Here is a 12099-nt window from a genome sequence, read left to right on the forward strand (position 1 = left end):
TGTTAGTAGCTAAGGTGGTGAGGTGTACTTTCCCTGTGGAGGGTTTTTTTAAGCTTAACACTGACGGTTGTTCTACGGTCGGTGGCAGTGGGGGCGGTGGGGTGATTAGGGATTCGAGGGGAAAACTCATTATTGCTTTTGCGGATTCTTTTGGCTCTCTGAATTCCCTGCAGGCTGAGGCTCGGGCTCTCTTGTTAGGGCTTCAGCTGGGGTGCAGCTTAGGGATTTCGCAGATGTTGGTTGAATCTGATTGCTTGGTCTTAGTCAATTGTTTAAAGGGGGTTTGGGGGGTTCCTGCGGTGATTCGGCCAGTTGTTCGTGCTGTTCGTCTGCTTGCTTCTGCTGGCCATCAGTTTGGTCATTGCTTCCGGGAGGGGAACATGGTGGCGGACTCGTTTGCAACGTTTGGGGTGGAGTGTGGCTCTCGATCTATTTTCACGTCAGCGTCTCAGTTGCCCCTGCGCTCCAGGGGGCTCTTAGCTCTGGACATGCAGAATTTCTATAGTTTTCGTTTTTCTCTTAGGATGTAGGGCTCTGGATGATTCCTTGGCGTTGTGTTCTGGTTTCTTTTTTTGATGAATAAAACAGATTATTACTAAAAAAAAAACAAATAATATACTGGCCATTCCTACTATTAAAAAAAAAAAAAAAAACCTCACAATCCCAAAAAACCCTACTCTTGCGGTTGAAATTCAAATCCATTCTTTGATCCAAACTCATTCTTATATAGTATAAGGATGTCATTGCTGCTTATAAGATTAGTTTATGATCCATTTTCAAATATTTATGCTCTGCTGAATATGTCGCACTCCCCATTTAATGTGCCTTGACATCCTTTGTAGTTTGTACAATTTCAATATATCTACAAAAATCGATTAACCCCTGTCAGACTTACTTCCATTGTCCCTATCACACCATTTTGTTGCAATTCTCCCAAGTACTTTGCACAATTAGGATGCTTCAATCAAAGTTATTTGATACTTCTTTCTCAATCCCTTTGCCACCATCACACTTCTTCCATGGCCCTTGTCTCTCTCTCTCTCTCACACACACACACATATATATATATACAGGTAATTTCACCAATATTTCGCGACAATTATGTGAATAACTTTTTTGAAGTTTCTAAATCGATGCAAGTTTCTAAGGATAAAAATCCAAAATTGCGACCAAGAAAGAAGTGAAACAAGAAGGAAAGCTTAACATGGACCACATGTAAACTAATTTTTTCTCAAGAACTGCATTGCTAGACCTGGAATTTGCAGTAGCACCACACAAAATCACAGAAAATCAAAATAATAGTAGTACTTTTTGTGATGTGATATTATTTGAAAAAAATATTTAGAAAAATATTATAGTATTTTTTATGATATGATGTATGTGAAATTAAAAAATAGTTAAAAAATTGTGTTTATGATACAAATAAGATAATATTTGTAATTTTTTTTCTCAAAATATACTGTCCAAACGGACCCAACAAACTAGTGCCTCCGAACCTAGTACTAAGATTTGAGACAGTCGGGCCAAAAAGCAACTTATTGGAATATAAATCAGTGCATATCTACGACAAAGAATCCCAACAAACTACTTCACTGAGATTTGGCTTTACAGCTAAGTACCCACAGGAAACTGTAAAGTTTCCTTCTTTAATCTTTATATATGTACCCCCATTTGTACACTAGAATATAGTTCTATAGTTTGTCTTTTAAAGTGATGAACAAGTTGGCAGGAAATAATTTCAGACTGATAGCGAGAGAACTTATAAAATAGGACAAATTGAACAAGCAAGTCTTGAAAACAATGCCCAATGGAGAGATCCTCATCCAGAAAAAGAATCAGGGGCTGCTTGGTTAAAAGGTTTGGGAATCAAATAATGGAATGAACCCCTTATTTGTTGCTTGGGTTAAGTCTATTGGAATGCAATTTCTGGAATCATTTCTAAAAAATCGGACTTTCACCATTCCTGAGTAAATTGGGAGGTTTTGGACAAAACCCTAAACTCATTCCCGAGCAAAAACATTTATGACGAACCTACCCTCTTTTTTTCTTCATTACACGCCGCATCTTCTGTTCTTTTTCTTCATCAGATTTTCTACCTCTTCTACTTCACCGGTTGGACAACCATAAAGATCAGTGGCTTTCGACTCTCCTTGGACAACGAATTCTAGAGTTGAAGAGTCTTCTACTAGGGTGAATTCCTTGATCCCAGGTCAGTGGATTACAAACTCCCTTGCCTCTGCAATTTTCTTTTCGTATGCAAGCTTTTCTCTTTCTTCTTCTCTGTTTTTTTCAGACTACTCACTGGGTAGCTGAAAATAAAGAAGAAAAGAAGGGAATCTGATACAATAACACTAACTGGACCAAAATGCTATGCTCTGGACCCATCACCTTCTCACTTTTATTCCACTCACGCTACACAATCTGTCAGTTTTGCAAAAAAATCTTCCTTCCATGAATTCATATTCTTTTGTCACAAAATCCAATAAGAAATTATTTCCATTGGTGAGAATAATACATGTTTTTAATCCATGTATTTTGTTGTAATACATGTATTTTAATTCACTTACTTCAACAAATACATTATTTTGTTTTTTTTTGGTGAGATAAATGTTAATGTCACTAGATTTGTCATTTTTATGTTTTTAATGTGTTTTCTTGGATTACGCATTCAATGGAGGTCAATCAATTCTTGATCTTTTGGTTATTTGATCCGTGAATACTGGTATAGTTTGGGTGGGTTTCTACATGCCCTGTACCTGTTTGTAAAATTGTCTGCTTGAATAGCTTTCAGTTTCATAGTTATTCGTACATATTTCAAGTTTCAACTATCAATTTCGTTTGTTTATGCTTATTTATATCTATACATCATTGTGTTTACGGATGTATGATGCATGTCTAGGCCCTTTTAATAAGATCAATTGATGTTTAATGCATTTGAAGATTTTGATGCCGTAATCTAGTTTGGTGAATACTTACGTTTGGTTGTCATATTGTTATGTAGACAAAGATGCCATGTTTGCCTATTGAAAACAGAAGACGCAAAAAATATCGAGGGCAAAGCCAGATTTTATCAGGAATGATAATGGTTGTTAATGCACTGTTTATGATGTGGTACCAGTTAATATTCATTCATCTCAAAAGTAGAAGACGCCAAATAAAATCAAAAGAAGAAAAAGTCACTGAGCGCATGCAACACTTATTCAATTTGACTAGGGAGAGTGATGCTTATTGTATTAGCGAACTTCGTATGGATAGACGAACATTTGGGATATTATGTGAAATGATTAGAGACACTGGAGGTTTGAAAGCTACAAGAAACATGTCAATAGAAGAAATTGTTGCCATGTTTGTATATGTTTTGGCTCACCACAAGAAAAGTAGAACAATTTGTGGTCTATTTTGGAGAAGTAGAGAAACGGTGAGTCGTCAATTTAATCTTTGCCTCCTAGCAGTTTTGAAATTGCATACTATATTATTTAAGAAGCCTGAGCCTATTACCGAAGATTGCACAGATGAGAGATGGAAATGTTTTAAGGTAATTCAAACATTAAAATACAATCATTTAATAAAATGTATGTTTTCATCTAAACTATCCAATATAGACATTTTAACTCATTTATATTTTTTATTTTTGTTAAAATAGAATTTTTTAGGTGCCTTAGATGGGACATTAATAGATGTGACACCACCCACCGAACAAAAATCAAGATACCGAACAAGAAAAGGAAGTATCGCAACGAATGTATTAGGGATTTGTTCTCCTAATATGCAATTTATCTATGTCTTGCCTGGTTGGGAAGGTTCGACACATGATGGTCGTGTGCTTCGAAATGCTATCTCTAGACCAAATGGTCTTAGAGTCCCACAAGGTAAACATATATTGCAATATTCAATACCATTCAATCAATTTTTTTTCGAAAATAAGGTAGTCTAGTATTAATTTGTATATGATTGAATTTTGAAGGTTGTTATTACTTGGTGGATGCTGGATATTGTAATGCTGATGGATTTCTTGCCCCTTATCGAGGGCAAAGATATCACCTTAATGAATTCAATGGTTATCGACCACAAAGACCAGAGGAATATTTCAACATGAAACATTCTAAAGCTAGAAATATCATAGAAAGATGTTTTGGATTGCAAAAAGGAAGGTGGAAGATTCTAGCATCCCCTTCATTTTTTCCAATTCAAACACAAGTGCGAATAATTATGGCATGTTGTCTGCTGCACAACTTGATAAGGAAGTTCATGACTTTTGATCCACAAGAATTACTGCAAAGTGAAGAAAATGAAAGTGAAGATGAAGACAGTGATGAAGAAGTAGAGTACATATCCACTATTTTGCCAAGTGATCAATGGGCAAATTTTAGAAATAATTTAGCACATGAAATGTTTGACAATTGGAGGGCTGGACTTAGTATTTAGCTATGAATGGATGTTTAGATCTTAGACTCATTAAATTTGGATTGACATTTGATGTACTCTTGTAGTGGATTTGTGAATTAGATTGACACTTGATGTATGTTCTTTTAAATTTAGATTGACTTTTAATTGTATGTTCTTTTATGTGTTTTGTTATATTATAAATTTCAGTTATATGCTATTGTGTATCAAAATTAATTGATATATATGGGTTGACTTCTAAATGATAAGATGGAGAATGATGAAATTGTACGTTGAAGAGGGAAAAATAAATGTTTTTGGACTGGTGAAGAGGTAAAAGTGCTCATAGAATCATTGCAAGAGTTGGCTTGTGATCCAATGTGGAAATCAGATGGAGGATTTAAAAATAATTATATGAGCGAATTGCTTAAAATTATCTTGCGTAAGCAACCTACTTTTACCAAACAAGTCAGCCCACATATTGAATCAAAAGTTAAGTGGCTGAAAAATAGGTTCCATGCAATTGTTGAAATGTGCAAAGAAAGTGGTTGTAGTTGGAATGATGCTGAGAAAAAGATTTCTTGTGAAAAACAGTAGTATGATGATTGGTGCAAGGTAAGAAATTGATTACTTTTTACATTCTGATATGTTCTTTTTCAACCTTTTATTAAGATTATCATTTATCTTTCTATTCTATCTCTAGACTCATAAGGATGCGAAGGGACTTTGCGATGTCAAATTTCCATATTTAGGAGATCTTGAAATTGTATATGGAAGAGACAGAGCCACTGGAAATGTTGCTGAAGATTTTGCACAAGCTGTCCAAGATATGGAAGATGTCCAAAATTTGGAGGAAGGAGATGAAGGGCTTGATGCTATATCAAACTCGGATAATGATAAGGTAGAAGAAGATGAAGTAAATTCTATGGAGCAATCAACTCAACCAAGCTCAACAAGCACAAGAAATTCCAAGAAACAAAAGAAACAATCCCCTCCCATTGCAAATGTGTCAAAAAAAAATGAAATCTGCATCAACAACAAGGGGTGATCTTGATGCATCATTGCAACTTCTCACCAGCAAATTTGGAGATTTCGTGGAGGGAATTCAAGCTAATTTCACAACTATGGCAGCAGCCATGTCAAATGAGGATAAACGTGAGCAATTGGTCTCCGATAGAAGAGATCAAGTTGTTGCTGAGTTAATGAAACTTGCTTTACCGAGTGGAGATGTAATGAATGCAGCCGACATACTTTCGGAGCAGATTTCCAAGCTTCATGTGTTCTACAATCTTCCTGCAGAAATGAAACGACAATATGTAATTAACCTCCTTTATCCTCCATCTACTCGCTGAAGTAAAATTATTGTTAGCTGGAAAGTGATGATTTGATGGCAATTTTTTTTGTTATGGTGATTGTTAGATGGTTATATGATTAGTCTTTTGGAGATTGTGGACATTGAGTGGCACTCTCGACTGGATTAGACAATTGATTTGTATTTGGTATGGTTAGTTTTTGTGATTTGAGTTTCCTTCTTTTGTTCATATATGTAAGGAGAGATCTATTTCATATCATTATCTAATGTAGGAACCACAAACGACTTGTTAATGGAATAAATTTCGAAAAAGAAAGAGTTTTTAAACTAACTTCCTAAAGGCTGGCAATTTTTGAGTCTCTTCCCAAAGGATGAAAAACACATTCAAGAAATGCGTTCTTCCAAATAAAAATGCAACTTTCAAATACGTTATTTTAATTTTCGTAAATTTGTTTAAATATAAAAAATTGGTTAAATAGCGTATTAAATGCAAAACCTGCTAATTTTCCATAAAGAGCTGGTATCTTATGAGTAATTTCTTTTTTTTTTTTAACTTTCACGTATTTAATTTATGTTAAATACGAAACATACTAGTTTTCCTTTGGGCGCTATTTAATCAATTTTTTCCATAAAGAGTTTGTATGTTTTCCATAAAGAGTTGGTACAAAACATACTACAAAACCTGCCAGTTTCCCTTAAAGAGCTGGTATTTTATGGGCAATTTTTTTTTTTTAACTTTCACATATTTAATTTATGTTAAATACAAAACATACTAGTTTTCCTTTGGGCACTATTTAATCAATTTTTCCCATAAAGCTGGTACAAAACCTGCCAGTTTCCTATCAAGAGCTAGTATCTTATGGGCTATTTAACCAATTTTTCATATTTAAAAAAATTTCTAAAACATAAAATAACGTATTTGAAAGTTGCGTTTTTATTTGGAAAAACACATTCCTTGGATGCATTTTTCACCTTTTGGAAAGAGACTCAAAAATCGTCACCTTTTGGGTGATTGTTTAAAAACTCCTTTTTTTGGGAATTTACTCCTTGTTAATGCAGCCACTATATTTAGTTTCTGGTATTAATTTTTTTATTATTTATGATTTTCTTATGTTTTATCAAAAAGTTAATAACTATTGTAGTTACAATTATGAAAATGTTAATTTGTCGTATGTGTAATTCTTTTGTTTTAGAAGAATTGTTATATCAGGGGTAAATTTGGAATTTAATTGCATTTAATTCCGAAACACTCATCAAACCAAGTATCAGGAATTGGAATAATGCTAATTCCAATGTGTGAACCAAGTAAGATATTGGAATGAAAAGTTTTAATTCCAAAACCAGAGTCTATGATTCCAATTACAATTCCAATTCCTAAGCTTGAACCAAGCGCCCCCTCAGTTTTATACGTTAAGTATTTCAACAGTGCCCAATAATGCTTATCTGAACTATATATAAGCCTGAGATTAAAGGAATCCCACATACAATTTAAGTATATGTTAGCTCAAAAAATTGAAATATATGTTAGTATGTAGGTTTTCCCTTTTGTTAATTTTTGTAAATGCTGTGTTCATTCAGCTTAGAAACTCTTTCCTTCATATCAAATAAGAGTACTAATACTTCCCATTAAATCAGGAAAAAAACTTTTAATTAACTACTATATTGTACTGCAATGAATCCTTTATTTATTTATTTTTTGCAACCAAGTTTGATTCACTTATCCTCTTGTTGGTTGTTGAGCCTACATCTCCAGAGTACTACTGATCTAGTTGTTGAAATTTTGAAATAAAGTAGTCATTGCAAGTCTTTTTTTTTTTTTTTTTTGCTGTTTTTCATGTAATTTACTAAAAGTGCCTCCAGCTAATATGTAAATTTTTTTTCCATTTTCTACCGAACAAAATGGAACTATATCAAACGGCAGCCTTGAAAGTTATCTGGAACTATCCACTTATCCCCCTGAGGGAGCACCTGAAGTAGTATTTTCTACCCCACCCAAAAACCAAGAACAATCCATGCCCAAACTCTACGGCAGAAAACATTAGTGGATATAACACTGACTTTTCAAACCCATGTTCTGTTTGTTTTGTTATGAAATCCACGAAAGCATGACAAGTATGAATACTCCAGAAAGCTATCCCCAATATCCGGAGAGCATCACCCCATACAGAACCATCCCCAGCATACCCTAGCGGGATGCATTTGCACCGTCGTCTAAACTCAACTCCTTCACTTCTAGCCAGTAGATGATAGCTAAAGATTGACCAAGCGCATCCTGCCAAAGCTCTCAGGAACCAGGGCTGGTATCCGCCTGTTTTCCCAATACACGGCGAATATTTCTGCTCCTAATCCCAAAGTGGCCAGGCCAAGCTGAAAGACGAAGAAGTATATGTTCAGGCCAGCGATATATATTACTACTAAAAGATAAAAAGAATCTATTATTACTAAAAGAAAAAATGAATCCCCAGCGGTCTTGAAGAAAATCCCAAAAAAGAAGAAAGAAGAAAAAGAACCATGATTCATCAAAGCTTGGATATACTCAAGCCAATTATAGATATTACTACTAAAAGATAAAAAGAAACCTGAGCGGTCTTGAAAGAAAATCCAAAAAAAAAAAGAAAAGAAGAAAAAGAATCAAGAGTTTGTCTTCAAAACAAAAAAGAAAAAAAGACCTGTTAGCTACTAGCCATGTATTTCAAACCCTAAATGACTTGTTAGCTTAAAAGTAAGCTCAACAATATATATATATATATATATATATATATATATATATATATATATATAAACCTATGAAAACACCGGCAAGTCACACCAAGTACCATTGTTCATCAAAGTTTGGAAAAATAGACCATAGTAGCTGCTCCTCGGGTTTAGAACAAACTCTATGTGTTGGAGTTTTTTCAACTTTTAAAATTTTACATTAATTATTTAGAAAAGGTAGTGGTGAAACCTGAGGAAGATGGCGTTTCTTACACTTCATCGCCAAATTTTTTTTTTTTTTGCTCTCTTTTTCTCTTTCACTCCAACTTTCTATGCCTGATTTTTTTTTCTTTTCTTGCTCTTTTTGAAAGCGAGGCCTAGCCTATATGCAATAATAAACTAGACTTAGAGTTGGAACGGTTAGTTTTATAGAACCACTTGGTACGCTGAAATAATTTACTAAAAGGTTTACATGCCAAAAAAAATGTAAATCGTACGTAATACTAATTATAGCCTCCGGCTGCCTGCTCCTAAGTGGTATACACTATTATATAGGCTTAGCATGGTAGTAGAAAATCGTTTTGTTTCATGTTATAACAATAAAAAATAATAATTAAACTCTGCTATATCGTTTCACCCAGAAGAAAGTTCTTATTCTCAAGAGGATATAATCGTTATAAATTTGACATGTAAATACTTGTTTATGCAACTAGTACCTATTTATTATACATGATTACCAAATATAAAGCTGATGCTGATTTTGAAGAAGAAAACCTGAAATACCACATTAACTCGTGTTTTTCTTTTGAATCGTTATGCATATTACATTGCATTGCCTGCATTTATCCGCAATCAAAGCGACAAATAAAGTAGGACAGGGGTTCTTAATGTCACGGGCTACTTGTTTTCCTACAAGCCACCATACCGTATGGCACTAGCATATGTTCAAAACTTAAGCTATGAATGATTGACTAGTTCAGTTTTAACACAAAATGCGCGAAAGTAATGCAGAAGCACAAGAGTAGTAGGCAAAGATGGAAGTATGTGTGGCAAAAAAAATCTTATATTACACAAAGTTTCTTGTACAAGGTTGCCAAGATTACTACAAATGGACAGGACTTTACCCTAAAAACTTTACCCTAAAAACGTGTACACAAGTCTTTACTTATTCACAAAGTCCTAAACTATTTTACAAGGCTCTTGGATAGCCTAAAACGTTTCACAAATTTTTAACATGTACTACATAATTCTAACAATTTGTGGCACAACCTCCATGCCTTAGTCAAGCCTACAAGGCTTGGCACAAAGTTGGGGAATTGAGGTGTGGGTCTACTAATGGTTCCAACTTTTTTGCCATGACTACTTTGTACAGTGTTGCGGAATTTGGCCGACTGGGCATGGTCACTCACGCGCGGATGGGTGCGATCCGTGTCACTAAGATATAGTGATTGTTTTTTTTTTTTCCCTTTTTGTTTCAGCCATTCAGGAGTTAAATATTTCATTGCACCCTGTACATAATTCTGTTTTTTTTTGTCATTTTATGTTCTAAAAGCGTGATCTAACAAGATGGCCTAAACTAAATATAGTATGACTTTAGAAGAGAGCCAACAGATGAAAAAGCAAAAAAAAAAATGAATTTAGTGTCTCACCATTGGCAAACAAACTTAAAAAATTAGCAATAAAGTGATTCCACTTTTGTTTGTATTTGTATTTGTTAAGTATTTCAACTGTGCCCAATAATGCTTATCTGAACTATATATAAGCCTGAGATTAAAGGAATCCCACGTACAATTTAAGTATATGTTAGCTCAAAATATTGAAATATATGTTAGTTTGTAGATTTTCCCTTTTGTTAATTTTTGTAAATGATGTGTTCATTCAGCTTAGAAACTCTTTCCTTCATATCAAATAATAGTACTAATACTTCCCATTAAATCAGGAAAAAATTTTAATTAACTACTATATTGTACTGCAATGAATCCTTTATTTATTTATTTTTTTGCAGCCAAGTTTGATTCACTTATCCTCTTGCTGGTTGTTGAGCCTACATCTCCAGAGTACTACTGATCTAGTTGTCGAGAATTTGAAACAAAATAGTTATTGCTAGTCTTCTTTTTTTTTTTTGCTATTTTCCATGTAATTTAATTACTAAAAGTGCCTCCAGCTAATATGTAAATTTTTTTTTTCATTTTCTACCAAACAAAATGGAACTATATTACGAGTTCTCCAACTATAAACACTTCTCAGGTCTCTCACCCTTCTTTAGTTTGGCTTGTATTATGGGGATAAATATGAACTTCCACGTTAGTAGATATACCAATCGGAAATAATAATTTAGAAGGGGAAAAAATGGAAAAGGGGAAAAAAAAGTAGGGACTAGAAAAATTGAAGAGAAGTTGGATTCGCAATTTCTTCAAAACGACTTACAAAAGCTGCCTACTGAAAACATACAATTGTCAGCAAAACTCCTGTGCTAAGTAAGTGCACATATTAGTATTATGAATGACTACGTAGAACTAATCCATTAAGCTAATCTAAAATTAATTAAGCACCTTAGTGCTTGACAGCCGTTAATCTACAAGGCCTCTAGAGCAAATCCAAGTGCAAAGTAGTCATAATCAACATAATCAAGAGATTGACATCCACCGTCTTTGCAACCACATGAATCATCCCACCTCCTTTCGTTAGTCATCTCTGGAACTCCAACTTTCACCTTGACCTGCACTGAGGGGGGCTTGACATCTTGATGCAAGCATGGATTCTTTGAATTCATCCGAACCCATGTCTCAATTTCCATGTTTGGTGATTCAAAAACATTTTTCCAGGGAATTTCAGCTCTTCCCAAGATTTTTGATCCACCGATAAGTCTTCCAAGAATTGGTTTAGTGCTTCTCCATCTCAACTCAAAGGCAACGTTCCCTTGCCTCAAGGAGTTGATGGCATCTTCAGTTCCTTGGCACTGCAGTGAAAAAAATTCATCCCAAAACAAATCAGATTTGGATGAGATTTCTTTGGTATTGAGTTGGACTCTTGTGTTGTTTCCTGCTGAAAGATAGCATCTCACAAACAAGTGTCCTGAAGACTTGAACTCAATATTTTTAGCTCTTATGATGCTTAACTCGCATTTAAGGCTAGAAGAACATTGAAAAGAAGCATCCATCATCAGTGTGTGTGGTATGTGTGAGGGACAAAGACAACAAGAGACAAAAACTGAGGGTTAAAGCTTCGATGAGGAGAAGCAATGTTTTGGTGGGCTATTTATGGTTGCATCATGCATGGACTTTCTTGATCTGGACAGTAGGGTGAACAAGGGAAAGTGATATATAACCTTTCGATGGAATAATAGAGAAATGTTTCCACAGGCCAATAAGATTTAGTTGCCATAGGCATTATCAAATTTGTTGTATTATTATATGCATGAAGCGAATCTACATGTGATTCTGTGAAAGATTAATTAAATATAAGCTCTTCAGATTCTTGAAAGGCTATGTATATATCCTAAAAGCGACTAGTGGATGAAGATTGAGTTGGAAATGCTTGGACGGTACAGTTTAGTGGATTGATCATTCGATCAATCCACTAGTCGCAAGTTGCAAGTTGCAACTTGAACATTCGATCCACGAATTTAACAAGTAGACAAAACACATTTTCATGGGCTGCTGCTACTTTCTGTCCTGTCGATCTTTGCTAGTTAATATGGTACACGA

The 12099-nt window shown here is 34.5% G+C and overlaps 1 protein-coding gene across 1 annotated transcript; it reads right to left on the reverse strand.

Annotated features, from left to right (window-relative positions):
• Window positions 1-10967: 10967 nt before the first annotated feature.
• Window positions 10968-11552, reverse strand: LOC140010532 (uncharacterized). Its single transcript, XM_072057818.1, has one exon. It carries the CDS (start codon window positions 11550-11552, stop codon window positions 10968-10970), a length of 585 nt encoding a protein of 194 aa, XP_071913919.1.
• Between the last annotated feature and the right edge of the window lie 547 nt (window positions 11553-12099).

Source organism: Coffea arabica, chromosome 7c (assembly GCF_036785885.1).
Source record: "Coffea arabica cultivar ET-39 chromosome 7c, Coffea Arabica ET-39 HiFi, whole genome shotgun sequence".
NCBI classification, from domain to species: Eukaryota; Viridiplantae; Streptophyta; class Magnoliopsida; order Gentianales; family Rubiaceae; genus Coffea; species Coffea arabica.

Bases quoted from the DNA above. Each gene is read 5' to 3' on its own strand.
- LOC140010532 (XM_072057818.1), bottom strand. From the start codon at position 11,552: ATGGATGCTTCTTTTCAATGTTCTTCTAGCCTTAAATGCGAGTTAAGC.